General features: G+C 33.2%; 1 protein-coding gene across 1 annotated transcript; it reads left to right on the top strand.

Moving 5' to 3' along the window:
• Window positions 1–61: 61 nt before the first annotated feature.
• Window positions 62–12,656, top strand: LOC106067172 (cystathionine gamma-lyase-like). The gene is made up of 12 exons (XM_013226317.2): window positions 62–547; window positions 4,247–4,328; window positions 4,779–4,874; window positions 6,434–6,543; window positions 6,630–6,776; window positions 7,074–7,131; window positions 7,278–7,355; window positions 7,464–7,616; window positions 7,893–8,014; window positions 8,155–8,207; window positions 9,022–9,160; window positions 9,916–12,656. Exons 1-12 carry the CDS (start codon window positions 281–283, stop codon window positions 9,925–9,927), a joined length of 1,317 nt encoding a protein of 438 aa, XP_013081771.1. The 5' UTR covers window positions 62–280; the 3' UTR covers window positions 9,928–12,656.
• The last annotated feature ends 949 nt before the right edge of the window (window positions 12,657–13,605 follow it).

Raw genomic sequence — 13,605 nt, 5'->3', positions numbered from 1 at the left:
ATCGCAACTTTTTAAATCACCGGTACAAGGTACACTGCACCGTGTATAAATAGACTATACTCTCTATATATAGACTATATATTATATGGATCTAGAATATAATATATACATATATATATAATAAATATATATATATAATAGTCTATATATACATCTATGTCTATAGGCTAGAAACTATTAAGACCCCAAATACTATGACTATGTAACCAACTCTCTCTATTTATATATTATAATATTATATCAATCATTATTAAATCCTATTCAAGTTAGAAAACTCTGCATGAAAACATTTCTTTTCTGTGTACGTGTAAGCAGCTGTGCAGTCCCATTGTTCAGGATCGTAAAACAAGTTCAGAGTTCAATATCCAATTTACATTCAACTGGTTTAGCTTACAAAATGGATCTAGAAAATTTTAAGCCATTCCCAAATTTCTCTACTGATGTGTTACATGAAGGCCAAGAACCTGAACAATGGAAATCTATGGCAGTTATACCCCCAATAACTACAGCAACAACTTTTAAACAATTTGCTCCAGCAGAACATTCCGTAAGTTTGTTTAATTGTTATGCTGGGACTTGGCCTGGGTAAACGTTTTATTAGTTTTAATAAAACTAAGTAAGTCACTTAGTCAGCACAAGTACTTAACTTGATTCTAGGATTACCTTCTAGTCTAGAAATAAAATCTAGATCTAGATCCATAGTCTATAGCAGTGTTTCTCAAACTTTTTTGTCTGGCGGCACAGTAAAAAAACTACAAAAGTTTCGCGGCACACCACTAAGAGCAACAGTTGTTTTATAATAAAAAGAACAACAGATTTTCCTCTTTTTAAGTATTACATTTAATGTGAAAGGTGTGCCTGTTTTCGAGAGCAAATGCGATCTAATCGAGGCTCCAAAGTCGACAAACAAACTCGCATTTCATCGTCTATTGTAAGAAGTCTCTATCTTTTTTTAGACTTGATTTCAGTCAGTGCTGAAAATCCAAACTCACAAAACCATGAAGATCAAATGGAAGAATTATTTTAATTGCTTTTAAACTGATTGCAGGATATAACTTGTTGATTGAAATCCAAAACACATTCAGGCTTTTCTCGGCAACACTTGATTTAAGAACTGCATCGTTTTTTAAATCAATGAGCTGCTCTTCTTCTTCAGTTGTAAGATTTGTAGCTTCATTGTTTCCAAATAGATAGCTGATCCATCCATATTCATTAATTCCAACTGTTGGGAAGTAATGCTGTAATGCCGACTCCAGGTGTGTCAAAGTGTGCAGAATTTCGGGGGGGGGGGGGTGATTTCTTTAGTTGAAGCACATTCATTGTAAGTAGAAGGACGCCTTTCGAGATCTTACTCTACCACAAAGACAATTTTTCACCAAATGATTTCAGTTTTGAGGATGCAGTGATGATGGTTTCCGATGGTCCTTGAAGACTTAAATTCAATGCATTTAATTTGTTAAATAAATCAAAGAGAAATGTCACCTTAACCCACCAGATCTCGTCATGAATAGAAAATCCGAAAAGTCTTTTTTTTTTAACCTCCAAGAATTAAATCAGCTCAGCCTTGAGTTAGACGACACGCTTTAACAGTTTTCCCCTGGAGAGCCAACGAACGTTGGTGTGATACAGGAGACAACTTCAATCACTTGATACAGAACAAACATCAAATCTTTCGGCAAAGAGCTTCTGATTCAGCCTCTGTGTGTAATTTCTTGCGTTTTGCTAATAACTGAGCAACCTTATAACTTGCAATCAATCCCTTTTCTGGCAGCTTTAGGTAGTTTGTATGTTTCTTAGCTTGTTTATTTTGTTGAGCCCTGATGTTTTCCAAGTATTCCTTCGGTTGTGCCTTTACAGCTGGATGTTTTGTTTCCAAGTGTCTCTTCAATTTGCTTGGAACAAGCGCCTCATTCGACAGAGTTGCAATGCAGATCAGACAGAATGGCAATGGAGATTCTTCAGTTCCCGAAGATATGAAACCATATCCGATGTAATCTTCTTTGTACCTTCGTTTGGGTTCCTTGCTTTTCATTTAACACTTTCGCAGTTTCATTCTTGCTAACGTCTTTCTCCATGGATAACAATGAATAACGCTTATTGACAATTTGTTATTATTAGCAAACACTTAAACAATTTACATGAAACACATCGCTTATTATTATCGTTACCAATTCAAGAACTGCTGTACGTCTGCTAAGGCGGCCAACTTTTAGTTATTATAATATATATATAGTGGACAATTCCATAACCTGAATAGGTAACATCCCTTTTCGTCATAATGGAGCGCTCCACTACTAGTACTGGTCGTTGTAAGTGGGAATGTCATCGCAACGTAAAATAAACATTTAATAGTAGACAGACTTGTGTAACGCTGCACGGGTGACGTTTTGAAAACTCCCGCGGCACACCAGCAAATCTTCGGCGGCACACTAGTGTGCCGCGGCACACAGTTTGAGAAACACTGGTCTATAGACACGGGACATACATTGTGGCATAAATAACATAAGTATGTAAATAAAGGTACTTAGAGTATATATATTATATATATTTAATATATATTATATATAGATCCATATTACACTTTATAACTTTATACATAGAGAGAGACATTGATAATATCTAGACTATTAGAAGTAGGCCACTACAAGCCTAAAAGTACAGTTGCACAGTGATCTAAATCTTTGGGACCCATCAACTCAAGAAAACTTTTTTTTTATTAAAACTAATGAATATTGACATTGACCTGAGTAACAGCATTAGTAATTAGTAAAATCATTTAAGAAATGTAGAGATATTTCATTAAAGAAGACTATAAAGTAAAGTACAGTTGACCCTTTGATAGTCCAATAGTTATTTAACTGGAGGGGTATTGGATTGCAGAAAATGTTGGATTACTAGAGCATAACTGTACTTCAAAGAATTGAAATATAAATGTCATAGAAATTCTATTAATGATGTATTAAGATATTTTATATATATATACTTTCAATGGTATAAAATTAACAAGAAAAAGTTATTGATCTAAGAAAAATACAAAACATATGATTTCAGCCTTCACATACTGTACTAGTGTACTAAATTACAATTTAAGCCTACCTACATTCTAAAAATGTATGTGTTAGAGTATAGAATAATTACATGAATTTACATACATACTGGTACCTTAAAAATGTTACATTCTTGTGTTTTTTCTACACAACCTGTCATGGCTTTTCTTGAATGTCTTTCAGCATTAAAATGTTAAAATCAAGTTCCGCAGCCTCTTTGAATTGTCGCCTGAGTGAGTCGGACTATTAATAGTACATAAAACACTGAACCATAACTTACAAAAATACAAAAACAAGATACAAATATGAAAGCACATTTCATATTCCATATATATACATATTATATTTACTCTAGTCAAGGACAAAGTTTTACAAGTGGTTTTTCTTCCCTAGTGCCATTAGACAGAAAAGCCAATGACTTTATAAAACGATAGAGGCTACTGCTTCAAGATTGTTCTAATGACATTTCAACACATGCCAACACAATTTTGCCTGACTTGCTTGCATCAGAATGATTCCATTTCTCCAGAGAATTGTACGATCACTCTATTGGTGTCTTTTGGGTAAAAATGCAGACAATTTACAAGGCATCTTACTTAACACAAAGCATTTCAGTTACAGCCTTTACCACCTATTTGATTGAATTGCATTTTTTTTTTGCGAGGATGAATAGTAAGCTGTGGTTATGAAATAAAAAAGCATTTCTGCCCATAAGTGCTCCCCTGGCTTACTAACTAGCAAATGGGGGGGGGGGCACTATCATAAGTTTTTCATCTAGGAGGCTACACAGGTAAAGGTTGTAAAACACTGGATTGAAAATTTAAAATATTTGCAAAAAAAAAAAAATAAAAAAAAAATATGCTCCCTTAAAATTTGATAAACAAAATTACGAGGTTCTATATCATTATATCCATCAGCTTATTGGTGTGTGTCGGAGGGGGGGGGGGAGTTAAATGTACACTGTTATTAAAAACATACTTTTCATGTGGTTCATTTTTCTAGTCGTATAAAAAATTTGAAATGGTGTTCATTTGTTGTGTTGATACCTTAACTATAAGAAATGTTTATAGACATTGGTATTGAGAAAAAGAAGATACAAACCTTTTATTGAAACAAATTTTTCTTTGTTAAGATTTTATTTTTCATTTAGTATTTCAATAATGATTTAGTCCTAATTTTTAAAAAAATTAATTTTTAAGGGGTTTGAATACGCACGAAGTGGTAACCCAACACGTACTTGTCTTGAGAAATGTCTGGCTGCTTCAGAGGGAGCAAAACATGGTAAGTCTAATATTATAACATTGAATTGACTTATTAAATTGGAATTTTATTGTAAAAAGTTCATTCATTTAAAGATCGCCATTTTATTGTATGGGACAAATTCTAAATGTTGCAAATTTTCCAATTTCTCTTATTTAAATATATTTCTGTTTCCATTACTTTGTAAGTTAAAACAATTTAGAAAAATTTACATGAATATGAATTTGAAAAATTAGTGAAAAGTGAAAAATAAAACTATCTCAGAACAACTGAAGTGATTCACTCTGAGTGAACATTTGTATATGATGTTACAGACTTGTTAAACCTACAAAACAAAAATATTTTCTAATTTATGATTACTTATTGTATGCAGTCTTTAGGTAATGACTATTACAATCAGACTCAATAACATTTAATTGATTTATATTAGTGAATATTATTTTTAATAAAAAAAAAATAAAACCACTTCAGGCTTGGCCTTCTCCTCTGGGCTTGCTGCAACAATGACAGTCACTCATCTCTTGAAGAGTGGAGATCATATCATCAGCATGGATGATGTTTACGGAGGTTAGTGAACTCTGGACATTTTGTTTCAAATTTGAATAATTAACTCCTATTATAATGTTTCTAAAAATATACTGCCATTATAAAGTTTGAATGTTTAAATTCTTTTATAAAGTTTTAATTTTTTACTGCTATTATAAAGTTTCAATGTTTCACTGCTATTTAAAGTTTGAATATTTTGCCGCTTTTATAAAGTTTGAGTGTTTCACCACTTTTATAAAGTTTAAATGTTTCATTACTATCAGTGTTTCTTAGCAATTATTATGTTTGAATGTTATAGCATTATTATAAAATTTGAATAATTTAATCTGTTTCAATTTACGCTATTATAAAGTTTGAATGTTTTACTGCTATTATAAAGTTTGAATGCTTTAATGCTATTATAAAGTCTCAATGTTTCCCTGATATTATAAAGAATGAATGTTTTGCCGATTTATTAAATTTTGAATGTTTCATCACTATTATAAAGTTTGAATGTTTCCCTGCTATTATAAAGTTTGAATGTTTCATCACTATTATAAAGTTTGAATGTTTCATCACTATTATAAAGTTTGAATGTTTCCCTGCTATTATAAAGTTTGAATGTTTCATTACTATTATAAAGTTTGAATGTTTCCCTGCTATTATAAAGTTTGAATGTTTCATTACTATTATAAAGTTTGAATGTTTCCCTGCTATTATAAAGTTTGAATGTTTCATTACTATTATAAAGTTTGAATGTTTCCCTGCTATTATAAAGTTTCAATGATTCACTGCTATTACAAAGTTTGGATGATTTGCTGTTATTATAATGTTTGAATGTTTCACTGCTAATAAAAAAAAGTTGAATGCTTTACAGCTCACATTGGGCTATATTTTCATAACTTTCAGTTCCTTGAATACATATGAATATAAACAATATTGTAATAATAACTTTGATAAATCTCCCTATCTATGGTATCTTGTTGTTAGTTAAATTCAAAATACAATAGTATCAGAAGCAGGGTTGTATATTGAAACCTGCCTTTTTACCTACCTGAGTAGACCACTTTGGGGACCGATTTTCAGTTTGTGTTTCCACGAAAACTGTTTTTGTAACCTTTGTTTAAATTTCATTGGTGCCCTAAAAATTCACGTCACCTAGGGCCTCCAATTATCCAAGGCAGCAGTTGTCATTAAAAATATCAAGCAATAACAAATGTGTCATGAGGTTTTGCTATAAGCTATGCTTGAATAGGCAAACTTTGGTACTTTTTTTTTTTTATTATAATAGCCTATGTTCTCAAAACAAGAAAAGTCAAAGGATTGGAATAATAAAGGCTAAAAGATTTGTTAGTTAAAATTATACATGTTTTTTAGTCAACAATAGATAAGATAACATTTAATAAATTTCTAGCATTTATCACATGCACACATAGGCCTCTTGAAGTGTTCAAATGGCATTTAAAAGGGAGATAAAACTTTCAATATTCCACTGCATATCAATGCTTATTTTTAATGTATAATTAGAAAGAGTTATTCATTTTTATCCGCACAACTTGATCTCATTCAATTCAAAATGTATGTATTTCATCCTATTCTAGGAACCAATCGTTACTTTCGTAGATGTGCTGCCAAGCTGGGACTTGAGATCTCATTTGTTGATTGCACGCAGATCAAGAATGTCATTGAATCCATCAAGCAAAATACTAGAGTAAGCTTTTACTTTTCATTTGTTATTTTATTTTCTTATTTTTCTTTTATAGATTTGTTCTAATTTGATAATATGGTTTTGTTCAGATGGTCTGGATAGAGACACCAACGAATCCGACTATGAAACTTGTAGACATTGCTGCTGTCTGTCAGGCTGTCCGGGCAGAGTCAGAAGGTTGGGCCACACGTCCATTTGTTGTTGTTGACAACACATTTATGTCAGCTTATTTTCAAGTAGGTCTGGAGCTGTTGCTCTATTTTGTAGCTTATTTTCAAGTTGGTCTGGAGCTGTTGCTCTATTTTGTAGCTTATTTTCAAGTAGGTCTGGAGTTGTTGCTCTATTTTGTAGCTTATTTTCAAGTTGGTCTGTAGCTGTTGCTCTATTTTGTAGCTCATTTTCAAGTAGGTCTGGAGGCTGTTGCTCTATTTTGTAGCTTCTATTCTGCACATTTCAAGCATGATATATTTACTAAATTAAAAGAGAAATTTTAAAAGCATTTTAAAATTATTATTTATTGAATTGTGTTTCAGAGACCTTTATCCCTTGGGGCAGATCTAGTCATGCATTCGTTATCTAAATATATGAATGGTAAAAATAATTGTTGGCTTTTCTTAAAATTGAGAATTTAAATTATTAGAAATATTTTTATTGAACAAATTTAAATAAATAAATAACAATTATGTTTCCTTGAAAAACCTATTTGATTTATATCTAAATATTTGTTGTTCTGCCAGGTCACAGTGATGTCATAATGGGAGCTGTGCTTTTAAACAATGATGCATTAGCAGAGCAACTTCGCTTCTTTCAAAATGGTAACTTCAGGAAAATAGAAAATATAGTCCTATTAAAATACATTTTACAAAATATTTTTCTGAGCTCTCTTTAAATAAGATCATTTTTGTTTTTTTTTGAAATTCTAGCTATTGGAGCTGTACCATCACCATTTGACTGTTACTTGTGTAATAGAGGCATGAAAACATTGGCAGTAAGAATGAAGGAACACATGAAAAATGGACTGGCTGTGGCAGAGTTTTTGGAGACTCATCCAGCTGTAGAGAAAGTTGTCCATCCAGGTGCTGTAAACTATATGTCAAGTTTTGTTTAAGAAATTTTGTTTTTCCAAACAAAAAAAAAAGAAAATATAGTTTGATTCATCCTTAACTAAGAATTTTTTTAAAGACTATATACAAATGCATCTGAGAGATTAAAGATTTTTCATGTGATTAATTTTGGCAGCTATTTTGAAGTCTTCTTTTAATGATATCATTGATGTAGATGATAGAATTACACAATTTTGTGAACTGCATTGACTAGTGTGGCTAATATTTAAACTATTCTTTATGCTGTAGGGCTTCCTTCTCATCCACAATATGAGCTGGGAAGGAAGCAAATGATTGGATACTCTGGCATGCTGATATTTTTTATAAAAGGTGGACTAGAAGCTTCTAGAACATTTCTTAAATCATGCAAGGTGAGTTTTAACAAAATAGTGTTACATCATTTGCTTTCTAATACCATAGAGAGTGTTAACTAGATATGAAGGATAGTTAAGCACTTTAACTGACCAATTTATCACATAGGGAATTTTTAATATTTTTCGGTTCCTTCCAGATTTTCACCTTGGCTGAAAGTCTTGGTGGATTTGAAAGTCTCTGTGAACTACCGTAAGTTAAATGAAGACTTCTTTTGTGTGTTTCAGTAATATTAACTAAGACTTAGTACAAAGCATTAGGAAAAGTAGTTAAGTCATTTAGTTCTATTCTGTCTGACTGAATTTCTTCAGTTTACAGCTGGTGAAGTCTGGATTTCACTTTCCAGGACTCTGTAACTTAAGAAGTGAAACTCAACTTGAAAATTTTTATAACTTGTAACTGATAGACTGCAATGAGTGATAGTACAGTTCACCCCGTACTATACTAACTACTTCACAAACTTTCTTTTGGAGTGCTCTTTGGAAGGCTGACCATTGGCTAACCCTACATTATTCCATGGACAAACCAGTTCAACAAACTTATTTGACACTTTTAACTAATGTCAACTCCTTTGAAAATTAAGTGATTATTTTTAGTCTAATGAGCTAGCACTCTGCAGCAAGAAGTAGTGATTGACTTATTAAACTCTTTCTTCCTGACCAGAGAATATAGTTATTACTAAACCCAGGATAATAAAAACAGTTGAATTTCACCTTATGTGCCCATTAAACTTCTTTGTATCTATAAAATATGTGTTGGGAATTGGTTATTATTTTTTGAAAGAGAATCTTTTTTTTTTTTTCAAAAGCAAAATAAAAAGGGAAAAAATGGCCATCTTTATTAGCTTTTAATATCAGTAGAAATACAAAACAAAAAAGTTTACCTTTTACAAGTATAGACATGACAATATTTAATACATCATCCAGGCAGAGATTTTATCAACAACAAGGAAATGTATTTATTTTTTCATTTACATTCCTTTTAATATCAACTTGTATTTCTTTAGGTCATTGCAGACTCATGCTTCAGTTCCTGAGGACCAAAGAGCAGTGTTAGGTATAACAGACTCTCTTATTCGCTTGTCAGTTGGTCTTGAAGATGTTGAGGATCTAATGAAAGATCTGGACCAGGCTCTTAGAATAGCTGTAAGTATTGTTGAGGGCATCACATTCTTTTAGATGTGGGGCATGTAGGGTGAGTTAGTAGCCTTAACCTGTGTCAGAGGTTAAATATGCATGAGGAGACTTTTTTTGTCAGTTAACTCTTTGAAGTCTCCTTAACTGATAATGTTTTCACAGAACTGCTTAGAATCATAGTCTTCAGGCTTTCTGTCTTATTGAAATACTGCTTTATATTACTTGGATTTGAAGCTGTCCTAATTTCAGGACTTACTCGCCTAATTACTTACTCGCCTAATTAGTGTATAATCATAAGTGTCCACTATGGTAGAAAATAAACATATACAGCTAAACCTTTTGGTTTATTTTATTGGTTTTTATAAATGCTTTTTAACATCTAAAAATTTTCTGACTGTGGCATAGATCAAACATGGTTCATAATTTTGAAAATGAAATATTTACTAATTGCAAAACTGAAAAAATGTCTTTCCTTCAGTCTTACTGCCTTGTGTCATCTTGTCAGACTTTTTTCTTTTGAGAGCACCTGTCTGCCTGACTTGAAACTACACTTTGTGTTCCGGCCATCTCTTAGCTTTTCAGACTTTTTTCTTTTGAGAGCACCTGTCTGCCTGACTTGAAACTACACTTGTGTTCCAGCCATCTCTTAGCTTGTATACACACTAACTTACACCAGTAGTCAATGTTTAGGAGTGTTAACCCATAGCTGGGAACCAGTGAATCTGAGTTGGTCAATTAACTTTTTTTTTCTTTTTTTTTTTCAGGTCAAGTGTTAAATGCTGCATCCATATCTTCCATAGCACAATATATTCTAAATTATTTCTTTATAGATGTTCTTTATATATACTTCAACCACCAGATGAGACTTTATCTCCTAACTAGTTACCATTGAATAGTTCAACTTAGTCAACACAATCAACTTTTGTTTTGTCATTTCATGCTATAGTCAACAAACATTTTGTTACTTAAATCAACTAGATTGTACTCAAGAATGTTTTTTTTTAGTCCAAAGCATTGAATGATTCAAACCTTCAATTTAATCAGTATTTTTACTGAGTTCCATAATATTCTGTTGTACAATCAGCATTCATTTTTCTTTCTGATGAAGGAAATTCAGCCAGCTTTCACTTAATTGCACATTATGGCATGTTTAAATCAAACAATATTTCTTATATCATGCTAAATGTTTTGACATTCAGTGAAAAATACATACAGTAAGAGCATCTCTTCTGTAAAAAAAAATGTAATAGTATAATATTTTGTCCACTAGTTCAATAAAAAATGTAATAGTATAATATTTTGTCCACTAGTTCAATAACAAGAGATGGTATAATAACAGCCTTTGCATAACTTGGAATTTTTTTTTGGAATTTAGTGGTTTAAAAAAAAAATGTTTCTTTGTTATACCCTAATGTTTGCCCTATTTGTATTCAATTGTATATGAAACATTGAGAGCTGGAAATGAGGGTACACTAAAATAATGTGTAGTGAAATATTTGTGACAAGTTTTTAAATACACTATCAATGTTGAAATGTTACATACACACCGGTGAGATTTTGTCTGTACTTTCAATGGCAATTAGGTTCAATTTGTTTGAATAAACAGCGCCTTTTTTATTTTGAAGACAATATCTGATTTCAGTTTAACTTTACAGCCATGCAGCACTAAGATCTGATTTCAGTTTAACTTTATAGCCATACAGCACTAAGATCTGATTTCAGTTTAACTTTATAGCCATACAGCACTAAGATCTTATTTCAGTTAAACTTTATAGCCATGCAGCACTAAACTGTTTCTCTTTAGAATCTCTGTATGTCACTGTTGTCTGGGTAGTAAAATTGTTTCCAACTAAAAACCACTGGTTCTTGACTACCTCAACTTCGATATTTTTTTAAACTATCACATTTATATAGCAGCTCTACAGATTTAAACATTAAAATAAAGCCATTCTTATATCTTTTACATCATTTCAAAGTCTTGCAATAAATGTATTCATTCCAACTGCACAATAAAACAACTTTTTGTCTCCGCTGGCTGGTAGATAGAAACTGAAAGTATTTTCTTGAGATATATTTTTTTTTCTTCTTGGTATTTTTTTTTATAAGTATATCATCTATTATCCAGTATCATACATGAGTAACCCTACAAAAGCTTGAAGAAGGAAATTGTTTCTAAGTTCTGAGAGGAATCCCAAAAACAACATCTGCTGTTTGGGTGCACACTTGGGCATTATCTAGGCCTGATAAAGCTCTGATAGCACATTGTAGGGCATTATCTAGGCCTGATAAAGCTCTGATAGCACATTGTAGGGCATTATCTAGGCCTGATAAAGCTCTGATAGCACATTGTAGGGCATTATCTAGGCCTGGATAGAGCTCTGATAGCACATTGTAGGGCATTATCTAGGCCTGATAAAGCTCTGATAGCACATTGTAGGGCATTATCTAGGCCTGGATAGAGCTCTGATAGCACATTGTAGGGCATTATCTAGGCCTGGATAGAGCTCTGATAGCACAGTGTAGGGCATTATCTAGGCCTGATAAAGCTCTGATAGCACATTGTAGGGCATTATCTAGGCCTGGATAGAGCTCTGATAGCACATTGTAGGGCATTATCTAGGCCTGGATAGAGCTCTGATAGCACATTGTAGGGCATTATCTAGGCCTGATAAAGCTCTGATAGCACATTGTAGGGCATTATCTAGGCCTGGATAGAGCTCTGATAGCACATTGTAGGGCATTATCTAGGCCTGATAAAGCTCTGATAGCACATTGTAGGGCATTATCTAGGCCTGGATAGAGCTCTGATAGCACATTGTAGGGCATTATCTAGGCCTGGATAGAGCTCTGATAGCACAGTGTAGGGCATTATCTAGGCCTGGATAAAGCTCTGATAGCACAGTGTAGTTTGGATCATTGCTTTCTATTTTAACATTTCAAGTCAAAAAACAACCCATGGTGTCAACACTGCAGGCAGGAAGAGGAAATCAGCTCTCATGTTTGTTAGTCGGGTCCTGGTTGGACAGGTAGGGGAAGTCACTTGCTCTTGACTTATCTGGCAGAATGCACACTTTAGTACAACTTCAGAGTTTCTATGCAGGGTTTTTAAAAGAAAGTATTTGAGCATCTTATGATGATAATTAGCCATCCTATCTTTTTTTCTCCACATATATTACAGCTCATTCTCCTTTATTTTGGAAAAAATAAAAGGCCATTCATTGTATTATTGTTATCTTTACGAATTTTTTTATAATGTGGATATTTATAATTTATTTGTACAAATATTTATCAAAGCAAATGACATTATAGCTAAATGCTAAGAAAAGCTTTACCAAAAGTATCATCAGTAAAAAAAAAAAATATATAGTTCAGTAAAATGAAGAAGTAATTAGCAGTGTAAGTCATTGTACCATGGAATCATGTCATTAATGAGTGGGTTTTGTTTTCACTTCTACAACATGTTTGCCTTGATGTGGGATTACAGAATAAACAAATGTTCTGGAGAGATTTGTCTTGTGTTTTACTAAACAACTTTCAATTATTATGTAATTTTATAGATGTGAACTCTCAATGTAACAGACATTTCTGCTGCTATGTTCCAATGATGACAATATCTCATTCCATGTTAAATTTGTTTCATTGACTTGACAACAACTTAATTCACTATGTTGCACTTGTTTCATTGAATAGACTACAACTAAACTCACTATGTTGAACTTGTTTCATTGGCTTGAATACAACTATATTCACTATGTTACACTTGTTTCATTGACTTGACCAATGGCGTAGCATCCATGGCGCGAAGGGTTCAATGAACCCGGGCCCACGACCAATAGGGGCCCACAGCTGTGGCGTAGCAACCATGGCGCGAAGGGGTTCAATGAACCCGGGCCCACGACCAATAGGGGCCCACAGCTGTGGCGTAGCAACCATGGCGTGAAGGAGTTCATTACGCTAGGGCCCAAGAGGCCAGTTGGGGCCCACATAAGAACTTAGGAAGAACATTTGTTTGTTGATTTGAAACACTTTAAAGTCGTTTAACTCTGTTAAGAAGTTGTAAAAACATTGACTTTTAAGACACTATTACTTATATGCAGTCCTAACTGAATCAAACGTCATGACATAATTACTTATTTAAAAAAAAAAGGTACTATCTTTGCATTGGAATGTCTTTACATTTGGATTACTCACTTTTTGTCACACACACTAAATTTGTCTTATTGGCTGGAGGGGGGGGGGGCCACCAAGATGCTATTGAACCCGGGCCTACGGCTACCTTGCTACGCCACTGGACTCTACAACTAGATTCACTATGTTGCACTTGTTTCATTGACTAGACTCCAATGGTCCAATCTCTTTTGTGGACCCGTGGGGTCTCAGCTGGAGTGCGGTTTAGAACTCTAGCGCAGGGGTGGGCAAATTACGGCACGCGTGTCACATGCGGCCCGCCGGAG

The sequence above is a fragment of the Biomphalaria glabrata genome, chromosome 5, assembly GCF_947242115.1.
Source record: "Biomphalaria glabrata chromosome 5, xgBioGlab47.1, whole genome shotgun sequence".
Classification (NCBI taxonomy): Eukaryota; Metazoa; Mollusca; class Gastropoda; family Planorbidae; genus Biomphalaria; species Biomphalaria glabrata.
Note: the sequence above shows the minus strand (reverse complement) of the source record. Positions and strands in the feature narration are given on the sequence as shown.